At 41.1% G+C, this 14,285-nt stretch overlaps 2 protein-coding genes across 3 annotated transcripts; one reads left to right on the forward strand and one right to left on the reverse strand.

The window, feature by feature from the left end:
* Positions 1-613: 613 nt before the first annotated feature.
* Positions 614-4,347, forward strand: LOC104450614 (probable receptor-like protein kinase At1g80640). Of its 2 annotated transcripts, none has more exons than XM_010065244.3 (10): positions 614-1,070; positions 1,764-1,937; positions 2,035-2,285; positions 2,390-2,522; positions 2,644-2,707; positions 2,810-2,906; positions 3,006-3,102; positions 3,395-3,501; positions 3,626-3,715; positions 3,808-4,347. In XM_010065244.3, the coding sequence occupies exons 1-10, from the start codon at positions 890-892 to the stop codon at positions 3,967-3,969; spliced, it is 1,356 nt and encodes a 451-aa protein (XP_010063546.2). In that variant the 5' UTR covers positions 614-889; the 3' UTR covers positions 3,970-4,347. The 2 variants fall into 2 exon arrangements, with proteins under 2 accessions (XP_010063546.2, XP_010063545.2); XM_010065243.2 differs by having other exon boundaries at positions 616-1,070; positions 3,383-3,501.
* Positions 4,348-10,275: 5,928 nt separating this feature from the next.
* LOC104450615 (ethylene-responsive transcription factor ERF003) lies at positions 10,276-11,361 on the reverse strand. The gene is made up of 2 exons (XM_010065245.3): positions 11,189-11,361; positions 10,276-11,089 (listed from the first exon to the last, which is right to left on the reverse strand). The coding sequence occupies exons 1-2, from the start codon at positions 11,269-11,271 to the stop codon at positions 10,597-10,599; spliced, it is 576 nt and encodes a 191-aa protein (XP_010063547.2). The 5' UTR covers positions 11,272-11,361; the 3' UTR covers positions 10,276-10,596.
* Between the last annotated feature and the right edge of the window lie 2,924 nt (positions 11,362-14,285).

The raw sequence follows: 14,285 nt of genomic DNA on the forward strand, positions 1-14,285 counted from the left end.
CCTTGGTATTACATTTTGCACGTACATATTTTGGCATGTGAGAGCTGAAAGAAAGGTGGTAAACACTAAGCTTGGAGAGAAATTTACCCTACGAAAACAGAAAATTAGGGGGGACCCCTACTAGCACAATCAAAAGCAAGCAGAGATTCTGTCATTTTTTTATGCATGACTATAACTAGAAAATTTTAATTATAGAATCAACTTCGCAGGATTCATTAAATGTTTATCTGAAGCTATTATAAGTATGAATTGCCATATTCTACGGTTACTTCTAATTTAGAGGAACAGGTGAAAAAAAGGCTCCAATACCATTTCCCATAGACAAGCCAAAAAGAGGGGTATTTGAAGGAAAAGAATATCAAAGAAGCTAATGTACATTGTCCACACCCCAAAAATGTGAAAAAAACAAAAAAGTGCAGAGAGTATGGTTTCTCTTCTAAAATCCCATCCACTCTCCCTTTCTTGAATTTGTTTGAATCCTCAGTCCACTTTTTTAATAATTGTCCCAAGCCCAGTGGTACCCCACGTCCAAAGTCTAACACCATCCTCAACGTTTGCACACTCACGTTCGGCTTCCTTCCTGCCACATGGTTCGGTGTCCATTTGCCCCACTCCTTCAAGCACTCTCCCCTACAGTTATGAAGGGTAGGAATAGACAGATGTTTCTCTCTGTTTTTTTAATGGTTATAAAAAGAATAAATCTTTTGGAGAAAGGGAAAGAGGAAGCGGTTTCTTGGTTTCCCTGCGACGTTCTTTTGTCCCATCTGCTTTTGGAAGCTAAAAAGATAAATTCAAAGCGAAGCAGCAGAGGAGCAATTCCAGTTTCAATAGAGCTCCCACACAATCTCTCTCTCTCTCTCTCTCTCTCTCTCTCAAGCAAGGAAAGGACATGAATGTTCCTAGTCTCTTGCTTCTGCCCATGTGGGTAATAAGCACGTCTTTTTTCTCGGCCGTTGTCATCACTGATGCCTGGCCAGACCCTGCTGTTTCCACCATTTTAGTCCCCCTCTCGCGCTCTCAGGAGGCACCCGTTTCCCAGTTCTCTTCGGAAATGAATGCTCAGTCTCCAGGTGAAGTTGTTAGCCTCTACAGTTTGTGGGTGTTATCTTAATTTCTCGTGCATTAGTGGATTAGTTTGAGTTCTATCTGTTCACTGTGCAATTGAGTCAACTGGGTCACTTGAAATTTTGCATTTTGAACTGGAAAGTTTCGACCAAATGCATTTAGGTATGTCAAGTTGGAACTTTTGCAACTTGGTGCTATATCTTCCTCGGTTCTTCTGTTTCGCGAATTTCAAAATTTTCGTTCTGTGTGGCTGCTTAGTTGACGTTGGAAAAAGATAATGAAATGGAATTTGGATATTTTAAGTTCGTAATTTGAATTTTGTGACTGTATTTTGGTGGGAATAGTTAATCTTTAAACAGCAACGGAAGATTTATAAATTTATTCTTTCCGCTAATCTTTGTCCGTCAGTGATAAATAATATGGTCCATTCGATTCTTTTCCTGAGCTTCAAAGTGAAATAAGCCGACTAGTCATCCAAAAACCTCTGCCAAATTTTTTGGAGTGGTGATTTTTGGAATAAAGCATCATGAGAATCCACCGTCGCAACTATTCCACAATCTTTTTCTCCTTATTGGCTGGTTGCCTTCTTTTTCGTTTCTCTGATAAAGATGGTGTCTGGGTTTTGAGTACTTTTTTTATATGTTCATTCCGATGGTTGGAGTTCTGATACATTGTTAAAGAAGCTTTATTTTAAGCAGGAATGGCAGAGGTCAAAGTAGTGCACCACCAGGATTTGAACAAGAAGATTCTGGTGGCACTCATTGTTGCATCTACTCTCCTTGCTGTGGTTTTGATTTTTCTTGTTTGCTTCTGGATATATCTTTCGAAGAATTCGAAGAAGAGATCTAAAAGTAAGGGCTCAGCAAACACGGGTACGTTCCTGGCCAAAAGCATTTGCTTGTTTTACTAATTATGCTTCACGTGAGTATCTGGTCTCATTTGCATATCTCTTTGGTGTTTCATTTGAAGATTATGCTGGGGGACTTCCATTGAACCCAATGGTGGGTAAATTGAATACCTCTGCTGTTATGGGCAAAAAGGGTTGTGCTGCTGTTTTTGAGTATAACCTCTTGGAAGCTGCGACCAATCATTTTCATGAGAGGAGCATTTTGGGCGAAGGTGGCCGTGGAGTTGTCTATAAAGCTCGTCTTAGTGAAAAGCTCCTTGCTGCTGTGAAGAAGTGGGATGATGCCGATCAGGATGCTCAGAGAGAATTTGAGGTGTTTTTCAGCTGATGATGTTGTCAAGATTGATTTCTGCTCTCTCTCTCTCTCTCTCTCTCTCATAATTTATAGAGTTTCTCTGTTTTCCCTTCCTCTGACAGAACGAGTTGAATTGGTTGAGTAAAATCCAACATCAAAATGTAGTCACTCTTTTGGGCTACTGCATTCATGGACAAGCGCGATATCTCGTGTATGAGATGATGCAGAATGGGTCATTGGAGACTCAATTGCATGGTTTGGACTCACTCTCCTCATATTGGTTTGAGTGAGATAAGATACAGAGTTATTGGTTGGTCCTTGATGGTTTTAGGTGTCTTTCTATCCTTACTCGATTTATGCTTTGATGGTTATCTAGGACCTACACATGGATCAGCTTTACCCTGGCACCTCCGTATGAAGATTGCTGTTGATGTCGCCAGGCAAGTCCGGCGCCAAATTGTTGTTGTTGTTGCTTTTATGTTCTACTACTTATCTTCTTTCTTTTTCTGACATGTATGAAATTCTTCCTGGAGTTCATACAGAGGATTAGAATTTCTTCATGAACGGTGCAACCCTCCTGTGGTGCATAGAGATCTTAAATCATCAAACATTCTCTTGGATTCAGACTTCAATGCTAAGGTTGACTGACTTTCGGTGCTTCTCTTATTGCATTTCTTTCTAGAAGAGAGGAGTTGTCTTGTTCCTGCATAAATCTTCTGAATGTCGTTCATTTAACAGCTTTCTGATTTTGGGCTCGCTGTGAGTGCTCAAAACAAAAATAATGTGAAGATCTCTGGCACGGTGGGTTATTTGGCCCCAGAGTACCTGTTGGATGGTATGTTCTGTTTTTTCTTTGATCATAGGGAGTCATGATGAATGCCTATTCATCAAGCTGTGCTTAGCACACAGAATTTCTTTTCCAAGTGTCAGTGATATGACTTGATGTTCTTTTGATGAGCCTGACTTGCATAGCCTGCTGTACTTGCTGTTTACTTCTGCTTTTGTGTCGCCTCCTTTGAAGATTATATCTAAATATTTCCCAGTCTCATTTATATGTGCACCTATCTTGGTGATTCGGCCTGTTTTTTCCTTAAGACTTAAATGATTCTTATCAGGTAAATTAACAGATAAAAGTGATGTCTACGCTTTTGGAATTGTCCTCCTAGAGCTTCTGATGGGAAGAAAGCCTGTGCAGAAGACGGAATCAAATCAATGCCAGTCCCTAGTAACCTGGGTATGTTTCCCTTGAACTCGGTAGAAAAGGCTCTCATTTTAGGCATTTTTTTTTTTTGAATTTGCTTATTAAATTTTGTCGTCTTCTTTTTGAAACTTAATTACACGTACTCCCTAACATGCAGGCCATGCCTCAGCTCACTGACAGATCAAAGCTTCCAAACATTGTCGATCCTGTTATCAAAGACACGATGGATTTGAAGCACTTATATCAGGTATTTGGATTGAATACACTTTTTTCTTAGTAATTGGAACTTCTCACCCTCTGCTTGTTACTTCATCAATCACCTATTTAATGATTGAGCAGGTCGCTGCTGTAGCAGTACTATGTATTCAACCAGAACCAAGCTACAGACCATTGATAACGGATGTTCTGCATTCTCTTATCCCGCTCGTTCCTGTCGAGCTTGGAGGGTCCCTCAGAGTAACAGAACCTGTTCCAACGGTTGGCCTTGACCCTTCTCACTGAACTAAGGATGGTTTTGACTGGCATTTACTATTCGGCTACAGTTTCATCCATGCCCAATTTCTTCTTGTCGAGGGGGATTAATTTAGCATGGTTCTTCTTGTTTGATCCTAACTAGTCATTGGAATCAGGATAAAATCGGACTTACAGGCATTGCTCCCCCGTCTATCTTTGTGCTGCTGTATATTTTAGTGAACACAATGTCATATATTCTTCTCACGCTTTGCTAACAATTTCTTCATGTATTGCCAGACAGAAATTTCTATTTCTGACCAAATTAATAGGATTTACTCCTTTTTCTGTGTACTGCATAGTGATTTTCTGTGCAAACCGCGAGAGAAGCTGACGAGATCTGAGATTCTGAGAGCAAATTCTTTGATCTGATATGTTTCGCATGAATTGTTCTTCATCCTTTACAAGTTGGACTGCCTACAAATGCACATGAAGTCTTCATATGTGGATATTCTCTTTCCCTTTTTGTTGAATATATACTGCACATATTGCCAGTAAAAAGTACATATGCATTGCACACATTGCATACTATCCTTATCAGGTAAAAAAGAAATAAAGAAGACTAGTACTCATGGATCCTGGTGTAATATTTGATTATATGATTCTTCAGAGTGACTGTGAGCCAAATATCATATCAAATGAAATTTGACTTCATTCTTCAGTGATGCTCTCCAGCCTCGGCTCCCAATTGTCATAAGATGCAAGCCCTTTCGGAGACCCTCTCATTCCCCTTCTTGTAATGTCCTTACTTCTCTTTCGGCCAGTGAGTTCCCTTGTCTCTGAAGACCCGAAGCTACTTGACGATCTCGAATCTTCAGTGGCACTTTCGGGATTGGCTTTGATCTTTGTTCCTTCAAAAAAGCATACAAAGCAGCCATCCCCGGACAAACACTCATCCTCCTCCATCTTTGACCAGCAAGTCGTGTCCATTTGATCTTCTACCTTGGTCGCGTCTTGCGGCTTGGCCTTGATGTTGGGACTCCGGAAAGGAGAAGGTAAAGGAGAAGCGGACGGAGAGTACTTGAACGAAAGGCGTTGGAGCTTCCTGATGGTGCTTATGGGCACGATATAGAACTTCTGGCCCAACATTAGCATAGTGTCTGGCGCAACGATCGCCCATGGCTGCTGAAACACGTGAGGGTAAGCGACGCAGTATCTAGGGTTGCGAAGCATGATCTCGGCTGCAAGAACCGGCCTGTCATGGAGCTCGATGTGCCCTCCGGGGTGGACAATCTTGACCAGCATGTTCCTCGTGCTGCTTGTGCAGAGCCATCTTAAACGGGTCATGTTTTTTCTTTTTCCCGGTCGTGGTGAGAGAAGGAAAGTGAGATTGGAAAGTTGTATTATCTCCCCTGGCAGATAAAGCGTCTGCTGCACCATAGGATTTGCCAGGAATATCCAAGGAGATATTGCCCTGTATCTTCCTGGGTATTTTAGACTCATCTTCCTCTTTTCTTGTCTCGTTCACTTTCATGGTAAACACCGCAGCTAACGACGATCAGGCCAAGCATTATTTGATTAATTAAAGTTAGGCAAATTTTGTTGGCACTCATTTTCGACTTTCATGGTTTTTGAGGGCATGTTCAACACGGTTGACGGCGAAAGGAGGGATCACATCACAAGAAGGAAAGCTCTTGTTTAAAGCGAACACACGAGCGATGATTTCCACTCCAGAGGGTTTGTACATTTGCCTTTGCACCTTATTCCCAGTCATAATTGGCAAGGAGACATCGGGGACTGCCATTTCTTCTGTATATATATCCTGGCGTACATGGAGGGTAGGTTTTTTCCCCTTTTACTCCTAATCTAAGCCTAAAGAACGCATCCTTAAACGTTCTTCAGTCCTTTGTTTATGATTCAAATTTGATCCACACGGGATGACCTACAGAAGGGGTCAAATTTTGATCCAATATATGGTCCTTAGACTTGTGCTGAGCGCCTGCCAAATCAAGGAATTTGCCTTGTGGGATTCACTGTTTAGAGGCTAAATTTTGGAAGGGCTGTTGCAGACATGGTGGCAAAAAGACCCTCCTTTTGGAATGTACGACAAGATTCCCGCTTTCCCTCTCTCTATCGATGAAGCCAAGATGGTTGACTCGGAAGGAGACCTGAACTGAAGCTGATTTCTGAGTAGTGGAAATTCCTAGAACCTGTGGAAAGGAAACCTGAAACTGAACTGACGGCTGCTGTAGAGTCAGACGTGTAAATAATTTTATCCCTTTGCACATGGAAGTAGTGTCCAGGAGACGGAATACCTTGTCATTTCTACTTCACTTGGCATGTCCTTGTTGTTCACACTTCGCCTTTCTCCATCATCAGTTATCTCAGGTTGGAAAAACTGAGTGATTTGTTGGGGGGAAGCGGTTCGGTGTTGCTTCCTTCACCTCCATGCTACTAGATCCAAAGATGCGGTTAGGTCCAAATCTCATAATGTGCCAATTCCGCAGTTCTGGCACAGTAGATGTCTATTCTTCCCTGAAAGTGCACATAGAACACAAACTTAATTCTTAAAGCAGCAGCAGATGCAGCAAGCTGAGAGATCTGTTGCAAAGATATTACGACTATGGCTTCCTGGGGGTTGAGCATGGTAAAACTAATCTAAAACTTTTTGTTGGGTTGAATTTCAGCAGGATCCTTGTGAAAGCTGTGTCGATGTCTTTCGGGTCCTTGCCTTTCAGTTTGCTGTGTTGCAGAAGAAAAGCCAAAGTACAAGATAAATTAACGAGAAGGACTGAGTGTGAAGTGTTTATCTTGGGGATAATTGCATCAGTTTATGTGCTCATAGTGATAGAAGAACCTTCAGAATGGGCACTTCTTTCCTTCAGAATCTGTAAAACTCGACCTCATTAACAAGATTTGGAAGGAATCAATAAACTTGTCCTAATTTTCAAATTTCTTAATTTATTTCTTCGGCGAAGGCCAGCACTTTCACTAGCACTTTCGTGCTGGGGGATCTCCAAATGGTGATGACGGAGGAATTTAGTGCTTCTAGAATTTCACTAGCACTCTTATATTTTCATTTGTGAACAAGGGTCTCCTCCAATCATCTCTCAATTTTATCCATCATTGGACTGTCTAAATATTTTTTCCAGAACTCCTTTCCCTCTCTACCGGTTTCCCCTGTTTCTGTTCTCTGTCAATTCTGTTTATTGGTCTTGCCTTGCATATAATAATTTCAATCTGCCATATAAACTCGTTTCACGAATGATATGGTGGTTGACTCTTATTACAAAGAAGAAGAGAAAACGTTCCTAGCATAGCCAGCCTAGGCAGTAATTTCTTCAAAATAAAAGAAGCGCATGCACAGTGAAATATGAGAGCTTAGACCAGCAGTCTTGTCAATTTTGTTAGCAACATTCTCTCAATTACAGCCAGGCCTTTTTCCAATTTCAAGGATGGATCTGGGGAAGCCATGGTATCCAATGGTGTCCAACTACTGGAACTGTTCAGGTTGTTGGCTGATCCTCAATATCGCCAAAAGGAAGGAAACACATCGTTTACTGATAAGTCATCTTGCAACTCCAATTTCTTGACCTTGTTTCTTCCAATGGAAAAGCGGATGAACTATAATTGACTTGTCGGCAATGTCTAAGTTCTAGCGACCTTATCAAAGTTGATGGGATGGCACATAGCTTGAGCAGTTTAATCGTTGGCTTTTGCAAAAGTTTGCTGTGTAAGAACTTTTCTTTGAATAAACTAGCGATGCCTAGAGGATGACCGAGAAAAGGTTTACTCGTTATATTGCTACTTAAGCTTCTCTGGGTAAGCAGACGTAAGTGAATAAGGTCATGTGAGATTCACACTCTGTTCTTCCTTTTTTGTGAATTATGATGAGACCTAAAACCATGTGCACTGCAACATGCATGGAAACAAACTCCACATGTAGATAAGGTTATGAACCAAGGGAAGGCATGGACCAAGAGTGGAATACTAAAAGACCCAGAACATACCATATCTATATAGGCCCTAGACCCAAAAAAAGAAAGAAAGAAAAACAGAGACGTCCTCGGAGAGAGAGAGAGAGAGAGAGAGAGAGAACAAATTTAGTGCCAATCCCATCTAAAACATGCCATAGACAGTGATGCATATGCCACAGGACTTCATGTCTCGGCTTTTGGTGAGTTTTGGACACTATCTGCAAGCGCATGACTAATTTCAGGTCCATAGAATCCATTTCATATGATGAACAAGATCCAAAGTTAAAAACATGGGACTTGCAATATCTTTGTCTGTTTGGGGCTATCATTCAGATGGTCAGCCCTATAATAGCCTGTTTGTCGATCTCATCATGCCACTTCCTCTCTCATCTTTAAAATTGAATCTCTTTTGACTGCTTTGTCCTTGTTTTTCTTTCATCATCACGAGATACTCATGTTTGCAACATGCAATCATATTTCCAGTTTGGTGCTGTGCATGAGCTGTAACATCACCTCAGTTAAATTAAGCTGGGCTATCAAGCTTCCTTCCACATACATCTTTGGGCAAAGAATTTAAACCCTAATGGATGTTAACGTTAATCTTGCTAAATGGTAATTGAGTACCCCAGGGATTAATGTTTGGTGGGAGACAAATTGAGATTCATAATGATGAAGCATGAGTTTACAACAGGATTTAGATTCCACCATCGTCTCAATGATTATACAATTAGTAAATCAGCTCAAGCAGCTTTTACCCAAAGGAAGAAAAAAAACAACCAGCACAGAACCAAGTTTCATACCACAATAAGGGGAAAAAAGGTTAAGCTGCTGAAAGCTGCACAGTTTCTGCATTCCGTAATTAAGAATCTCTTTCCCATGAACTTAAAAAAATTTTTTTCTCTTTGTGGAAAAAATTGAGTGAGTGTCAATTAAATTACCCTGGGAGAGAAAGGGAAAATTATCTTTGATAGGCAAAACAAAGAAAAGGAAGGGTCCATTGCAGTGAGGCCAGAGACAATTTATATGTAATGTCATATATAATGTCTAATGGAAATAAAATTACTAAGAAATACCAAGAGATGACAGGAAGAAGATTCTTCAGTCATTAAGAAAACAATAACATCATGGGTGAGAAAGTATGAAATTTCTCATCAAAAAAGAAAAAGTTAAAAATTTTGCAACTTCTTTTTCTAAAAGCATAAAAAAAGATTTCATTTCATTGTCATCCTACTCTTTCAGGATGATCATAAATCTCTGATTTCTACATATCCAGAGTGATGGGATTTAGTTTTTAGAACCTCAGTTTCAACCAATGGGAGCGGATGAATCGCCTTTTCAGTTTTTCAGCAATAGGATCTGCATCCATTTGCATGCTCAAATCTTGTTGATCTGAGCAAATCGACATTTAATTATTGATTTCTGCCTGCCAAAGCAGCCTGAGACATTGATTTGTGGGACCATGGTGTTGGGAGATGCTAGATCTTGCAAAAGAAAACTTGGGCGCCATGTTGCTGAATAACCTAAGCACACCAAAGGTTTACCATTCTTTAAGCAAGCTCCAAGGGACAATCCTTTGCTTACTCGACAATCATGCTTCATGATGACAAGGATTATAAACTATAATATCTTGCTGAGCATGTTCACTGTGGTGATACTGCACTAGAGGAATGAGCGAGGACTCCGTAGTTCTCGTGTAGGGTGATCGGGGGGAGTGAGTGCATTGGTCAAAAGTGTTGTTTCTGGAGATGATAACAAAGTCCCTTGTCAGCTTGTGAAAGCAAGTGAGAAAACAATGAGAATGTACGTCTAGATGTAGACATGGCTCTACCACTGCCAGTTGCACCAACAAAAAAGGGCGATCTTTGTTCACACTGGAAGAGGATGTTGGCGAGTTTGTTTGTGAACTCAGAGCGAAAATGGAGGGTTCAGACCGAATGGGACAACACTCTCTGCTGAATGGCCCCATGGAAAAGACACTCTTTCTGCAGCAACATTGCGCATGAACCCTTTTTATTTGTCCTCTTTCATTTGGGTATTCCTATTTCCCTGGATTGGAGCTTGTGTTTTGCGTGGTAGGGTCAAGAACCGTTCGCAATTGCATGACACGGGCCCTCTAAATCTCTCTGTTGTTGGGTGTCCAATTAGATAAATCAAACCAACCTTCTAAATTATGAACGTGCCAATTAACCGTATGGTTTTACCCTCCTTGTAGCCTCACCCGCTTTTCAATTCCACCGGTATTTTCATGTCATTTTGCGAGCAGTTCGCAGTTAAGCTCTAGTATATTTAGCGTTGCTCCCGATTAGGATCATCGTCACTTTAACCACGGAAAGAATAGAAAAGAGAGAGGTTGCGGGACCATGTCTCCATGCAAAGGAGGTAGGACGAGAATTTTCACACTTCTTTTGTGCTTTGGGATCCGTGGATCAGCTTCATGAGAGGTACTTCATATAACAAGGATTTTTCCACTTCTCCTCATCCCTTCCTTCTTGCTTGCTTCTGACTGATTATTGGAAAGGCCAAAGGAGCTTACATAAGAAAATAGTCAATTTAAGCTACACTTGAAAGATCCACCTTGACCTAACTTAACTGGGCAGAGTCTTTGGCATTTCATACTAATGACCTAGGATTGAATCCTACGATCTCTTCAGGAAAGGGAGAGAAACTACCTATAGAAAGAAAAGAGCTAGCAGGTTAGAAGCTATGTTTGAATTGCAGAGCAGAGCTCAATTGACCCATAATCGAGTAATTCCTCAATCATCTGCTCTATATGGTCATCCTCAAGTGGCCTAAATTGCTGAACACTGTTGTCTCCTTGGCCTTCATCACTATCCCAGTTCATCTCATGCCACTGGACAACGGTTGGTTTTTCCTCTGACCACCCACCCGCTCTTTGATCTCCATTTCTTTGGCTGCTGGTTCGATCTCCTTCCCGCCTGAAATGCCCGGGATGTGAGTCATCGATCTCTTTTTTCGCGCTTTTCTTGGCCACCTGCAGAGATGCCAAGTGACATTTGTGTAATTTGGCGGCTAAAGTTGCCGAGAGAAGCTTCGACGAGGACGTCTGAGGCTCATTCGGATTGTAGGGAAAGTTGGTGCGTGCTTTCGGCCCACACATCAGCCTAGCAGCCTCGTCGTATGCCCTGGCTGCGTCCTCTGCCGTTTCGAATGTGCCTAACCATATCCTAGTCTTACTGCATTAGCAAACAAGGAACAAGCGCAAAACTTTCAGGTTAAGCAAAATGTGCAACATATCCATCAACGAAAGAACCGGTTGTTGAGGGTGAAATTACAGTAAAGGGTGGCGGATTTCGGAGACCCAAGAGCCCCAGTGGCGTTGCCGGACACCTCGATATCGCTGCCGAGTTCGAGTCATCAGCGATGTGCAGTAGAGAGAAGGAAACGTTTGAAGGTGTTTGTGATGTGTCTGAATGAAAAATGAGCTATTGCCGTTGCTTGAGAGGGGAGGATCTATACTAAAGTGTTATAGGCCAGAGAGTGACTTATATAGCAGCTGTTTTTGCGGCCTTCTAGCAATCAGGTCGCTCATGGGACCCGCCATAACTTTATTTTCTCTTTCCCTTTTTCTTTTTCTGAGTTTTTTTACTTCGTTTCTCTAATCTTTCTATATAAGAGATCAACGTTGTCTTGGTAAGAGAAATTTGAAAAGATGCTGATCATACCATCATTGTTTACTAATTACCTTATCGCTTTTCACTCTGGTATGTTGATCCTAGGAATCTTTTACTGGTCAGGTAATTTTTGTTGAATTGTTTCTTTTATACCAAGCAAGAGAATTATCACACGACTAAATCTTCATGTTTGATCCACCAAAGAGCTAGATCACGCTGGATACAATCTATCAACAATCACTCAAGCAACTTGAAATCATTAACGGAGCCACAGAAAAATATGGACAGATCACGTCTGTTGTTGGCGGTTCACATTGGGCGAATCTCGTGGCGTTGTGGTGAAACATGATGCAAATCTACCTAAACTACAAACGAATCACGAGATGTTTTCTAACTCCTGCGCAACAAGGGAGAGAATGGTGTCTGATATGCGAGTTTAATCTTGATCTGTCCATGAAATTTCTGCTGTTCAACATATAGAACTACTGATATTCATCTGGTATTGATGTTTTTTTGTACTTGTTATAGGATTTGATGGCAATTAATGAGGTGTAGTGATGTTTGTCTCTATTATATGAGGTTCCGAACATGGGTTCGTGGCTCACATCAGGCATTCTATGCATAGAAAACCAAACCCATATGCCCCTGCTCAGGTGAGGACAGATGCCTTGTCCTGACGTAATTTTCTGCCCACGCCTCTGTCTCTCTCTCTCTCTCCCCATTGCTATCATCAGATGGCGTGCTAATATGATATTGTGGATCATTCCAATGTTCCGAAATATCGAAATTCTAAAAATGATCACCACTAAAAAGTGACATCATATAATCAATGAGCATATTAGGTTGGTGATATCATGTCGGCATTACATGAAATGCTCCTCCCTCTCTCTGTATGGAAGTGTTTGTAGACTAGCAGCTGCTATGTTTGACCATTAGATGATCTTGTAGCCCACGTTAGCCAATCTCAAGCATGCAAGAAAAGCAAGTTGCTTGACATCTACTGGGCTCATGCAGTGTTAGCTGATTAGGTTGCGGCATACCCACATGCCATGCTATTTTTATTTTATTTTTTTCATTTTTTTGATGTGTTGCAAGCCAACCAATCACTTGCACTAAGCAGCATGGACAAATGGCATATTGCAATGCGCGTTGATGAAGTAGAGAAAGGGACATGTTACATCACAGCCTGTTGGAAAATGTCGTTTACGTATTTGAGAATTGGAGCCTTTTTACTTACACCAACTTGGCCCTTTGATAAGGTCATATCAGCGCCCTTCTGGGGATAGCAAGAGGTGAAATTTTGAGCTCTGCATTAGAATCATCACTGCTGCAGTCTAGTCTAGAATTCTGGGTACTGAAATAATCTATTAGATATCCGGCATATTCTTCACTTTATAGTTTTAGGTGAGATCACGACGGCCTTGATCCGCCTCCTCGAGATTCTCTTTTCATTCCAAAAAATGTCTTGGGTAGTCATCGCTGCCCTGGTTTCGCGCATATCTACGATTCTCTTTAAGATTTACCCTGACTATTCGTGCACTGGATAGTTATACAGCAAGGCACTAGGATGACACAACATCTGCTACTATTTAATGCTTCTTTCTTTGCTTATCATTTCAACTTCCCCTGTACCTCTATTTTCTCCCTTCGAACAAGCAATAAAGGGGAAAGAAATGCTAAAAACGGCTATAGAAGCATCAGCCAAAAGTATCCGAGGCTCTTCGAATCCCGAAATGGGTCCGAGGCAGGATTCAAGTTTGAAAGTCGACATCTCGCGAGCCGACGATCCCTAAAGGTACGGGCGAAACTGAAGACTTCCTCCTTGTCTTTGCAGGTCTGATACAGCGCATGAGACTAGACTTTGGCCACAATCTATGAAGACTATTGCGCAAGAACATTCAAGCGACACAGAGAGAGGGCCAAAAACAGTGTTGAATCAGGCGCAACCGGTCCAGCACTTTAGGGGACATCTCTTCCTAAAGGCGCTTCAATCGTTGGGATTCGTTCAGACACTGCTAAAAAAAAAAAAAAAAGTGGTTCGTCTTGCGACTTTGAAAAGGTGTATGTTCAGGCGTGCTTTAAATGGTCATGCATACATCCAAAAGACAGGATGTAGATTGGTCTTGTTTCTTTCTTTTATTCCAATCCATGATAAAACAAAGAAGAAGAAAAAAAAAATCTCTTTTTATGGATTTCTACAGCCCTTTGCACAATTCTTTTCTTGAAATTTACTCATTGGAAAAAGTCTAAAGTTCGCCCCTGGAACGCACTTGAAGAATTATTTTTTCCAAAGCTGTGCATTGATGCGTCGCTATCCGAAGTCTGAAATCATTGACGGACTGCATGGTTCCATCCTTGTTTTTTTTTCTAGATCTGAAAAAGTATATACATACGTTTTCTCACTAACTTTCACAAGCAAGTCTCCACTCGTCTTAAATGTCCATCCAAACGCACCCTTAGTCTTCTCAATGCCAGCTTTCCAGCTTTCACTTGAAAGCTACTTGTGAATGATTGCCAAACGTTCTAAATATTTCCTCAAGCGGCTTTGAAAGCTGAAAGTCTTTTGGAAAAACTAAACCAAATGCACATTTAGTATTCTAAAAAATTACGGTTGAATCGGTCTCTTTTCCACCATTCTCCAAGGATTTCTAGTGTTTCGTGAGGTCAAATATGGAACATTGTTTCGTGTTGATAATACTTAATTTTAAGAAATTTTTTCTAAAAATCCTAAACCTATTATGTGGGGGTCAATTGAGTT

The sequence above is a fragment of the Eucalyptus grandis genome, chromosome 6, assembly GCF_016545825.1.
Source record: "Eucalyptus grandis isolate ANBG69807.140 chromosome 6, ASM1654582v1, whole genome shotgun sequence".
Lineage (NCBI taxonomy): Eukaryota > Viridiplantae > Streptophyta > Magnoliopsida > Myrtales > Myrtaceae > Eucalyptus > Eucalyptus grandis.